Source organism: Austrofundulus limnaeus, unplaced genomic scaffold (assembly GCF_001266775.1).
Source record: "Austrofundulus limnaeus strain Quisiro unplaced genomic scaffold, Austrofundulus_limnaeus-1.0 Scaffold733, whole genome shotgun sequence".
Classification (NCBI taxonomy): Eukaryota; Metazoa; Chordata; class Actinopteri; order Cyprinodontiformes; family Rivulidae; genus Austrofundulus; species Austrofundulus limnaeus.
In genome coordinates, this window is record NW_013953135.1 from 114865 (window position 1) to 117972 (window position 3108).

Genomic DNA, 3108 nt, shown 5'->3' on the forward strand with positions numbered 1-3108 from the left:
CCCCTCCTCACTGATGAAAAAGTCAGATGAATGTGACATGAGCGTTCACACTGCAGTCACTTTGAAAACATCAGATATATATCCGATTTAAAACCACATACTGAAACGGTCTGGGTCGGATTTGAAAAAATCAGATTTGTCTCGTTCAGACTGTCATAAAAACTCGGATATGAGTCAGATGGGTCAAAAAAATCGGATTTGGGTCGGATTTGCCTGCAGTGTGAACGTAGCCTATGATAGGCCCACCACCTGAATAATGAAATGAAACAGAAAAACCCTGACAAATACTTTCTACTTTTCCATAGATGGATGTGTTCTTTTATTTAAGAGAACAGGCCCATAGCCACGTTCAGGTAGAAAAAAGGTTAATACAATTTCAAAATATGATTTTCAGATGAAGTTCAGGTTAAAGACTAGTTTTCACTGTCATACCTTGATTGATACTGATTTTAGGTTGTTTTATTATTCCTATGAATTTAGTAAAATGCTCTTCAAATGACTGAAAAATGCATAGTTTTAAATAGTTTATTTTTATTTCTGGAGGGGCATGCCCCTTAGCGATAGACAACTGCCCCCCTTTAATGATAGACTGGCAGACCCCCTAAAACTGCTTCATTCCACTGCTGCTTGTTAGCATGAATGTAGGTATAATGTAGACTTCTGAGATTCTGTTTTAAATTCAATATTTAGTTGTTAACTGTTTTAATTTGGCGATTCTATTTAATTTTGGATGTGAATGTATGGAAATTGGCAGTGAAATTTAGAAAGTTGCACCAACAAAAACTACAAACCAAAAGGTAAGGGTCGACCCTGCTGGGGCCAAGCATCCCCAGAGGTCAGATCCTAGAACTGCCCCTGAAAATAACCATTACGCACAATCACAGACAATACTGTACAAATCTTTTAGTATGAGTGCCTGATTATGTTATGAATTAGCATAAATGGCGCGCTGGTGTAAAAAATACTGCTTTGCATTTTCATGTTGTAGACCCAAGAATACAACCCAGTTAAGGATCGTTTTCAAACCAACTATGCACCTCTAAAAGCAGATATCAAACCAGTAGACGTTTACAAACATTTAGCTTTTACATAATTTTTTTTTTGTCCATTTATTGCCTAAAATGCTCATATGCAGTTTCACACACATCCAGCCCAGGTTGATGACTATTCAGTCCGAACACTCATGTCGCATTTCATCTAATTTTACATCAGTGAGGTGAGGGAGGATTCTTCTAAAAATGAAAAAATTAAATAAAAAATATTTAAAAAATGTTCTTTTGCTAAATAAAATAACTATTTCGCACTTTTTATGAACTTGTGGATTTCTTGCAGTCTTACCTAGTGCAATACAACTCAAAGTTTTGATTCTATGTTGTCTGATTTGTAGTTAGATAAAATGTGTGTATGTGTGTGGGCGGGTTTTCCCTACTATGTGGGGACCATTTTTGACATACACCCCAACTTGTGGAGACCAACTGGTACTTATGGGGACCTAAGCCTAGTCCCCATGGGTGGAAATGTCATTGGTGAGTTAGGGGTTAGGTTTAGGGTAAGGGGCCAGGGTTAGGCTATATAAATTAATGGACATCAATGTAATGTCCCCATAAAGATAGCTGCACTACACTGTGCGTGTGTGCATGTACAGTACTTGATTCTGCTACAGTGAAGACTGACATATGTTTTTAACTAACAAAATTAGGTCATTTTTGAGAAGTGAGGACATTTTACCAGTCCTTATTTTTATTTTTAATTTTTTGCAGTTCTGCTAGTTGGGTTTAGAGGTCTGGTATGAGTTAAGTTTTGCTTAACGTTAGGGAAAATACATTGTAGCCACAGCTGTCCTGGGGCAAACTGACAGAGGCAAGGCTGTCATACACCCACGCCACCGAGCCCAATGACCACCACCACCACCAGGTGAGGCAGATGGTGTCTTGCCCAAGGACACAATGACACAGAAGGACAGAGCTGGGGTTCAAACAAGCAACCCACCAGTTACAAGATAACCCCCTACCTCTTGTCACCACGGTCACCCCAATTCAAGATAATCTAAGCAGAATTGTTGCTTTATATCCAAAAAAATGGTCCTTTCTTATCTAATTAATCAAACTGAAAGAAGAAAAAACTTGCGCATAAAATCTGACTGAATGAACCTCTCTTGGCAAACTAAAAAAAGCAACATGGCTACCTACCCACGAGGCACCAGATTGAAAATCGTATCCAGGTGATGGCAGACAGTTTGAGCATGAGGTAGATGTTGACCAGCATGGCTGAAGCAGGTACAAATGGCACACAGGGCGCCATGTAGGGCAGCCTCTTGGGGTTCTCTGGCTGCTGAAGGATGATGACAATCAGCAGGGCAATGACGATGACGAGGACAATTAATAGCAGCAAAGCCCACCAACGACCCTGTTCGATGCAGCTCGCTCCTGAAAGAAAAGAGAAAAAGAAGAATTAGAGTGTGCTCCTTTTATACCCAAAACTGTAGGAAGACTTTGCTCACTTGTTCTTACCAAAAATAATGAAGGAACAGAAAGCAAAGAAAAAGATGAAGAGCAGCAGCACACACACAGTGACGGTTTTCCCTGTGGCCTGAGTTGGCCGATCCATTTTTCCAGGCAGGCCAAGCCGTATCCTCAGTGTGTAGTAGCGTGGTCCGATCAGTTTCTTCAGCCGCCGGGACAGCCCCCCCTCTGACTCCTCTGCTTCGATACCCGTGGTCATATCCACTGTGCCGTAGTTAGGGTGGCTGGCAGTGTACGCGTTCTTGTCCGGTTTGCCGATCAGCATCTCGTTGTCTCCGAGGGACGGCAGGTTTTTGGCTCCGCAGGTGTTCGTGGGCGGACCGCCATACTCGTCGGCCTCGCTGGTTGGTGAGCAGGCGTCTTTCTCACACTCGGCTAAAATGCCTTCCTTTTTCTTCTTGCTCTGCTCCTCAGAGAGGAAGTTCACAAAGCCGTGGATGTCACCCTCAGGTTGGTAACGGAGGAGGAGGACACAGAGGCTGACCTGTGGAGGGAGTGTGTGTGTGGAAGAGGGGTGGGGGGTGACAAAGTTGTTAATTTATAAACACTTAGGCCATAAGAAGAGAAAAAATGTTCTGTCTAGTTT

The 3108-nt window shown here is 42.2% G+C and overlaps 1 protein-coding gene across 1 annotated transcript in view; it reads right to left on the reverse strand.

The window, feature by feature from the left end:
• slc7a14a (solute carrier family 7 member 14a) overlaps nt 1–3108 on the reverse strand; it is a gene marked incomplete at its 5' end in the record, with an annotated part of 21324 nt that overhangs the window by 3437 nt on the left and 14779 nt on the right. Inside the window, 2 exon segments of the mRNA XM_014028246.1 lie at nt 2190–2426; nt 2511–3006. Coding sequence (XP_013883700.1) covers nt 2190–2426; nt 2511–3006 — 733 coding nt within the window.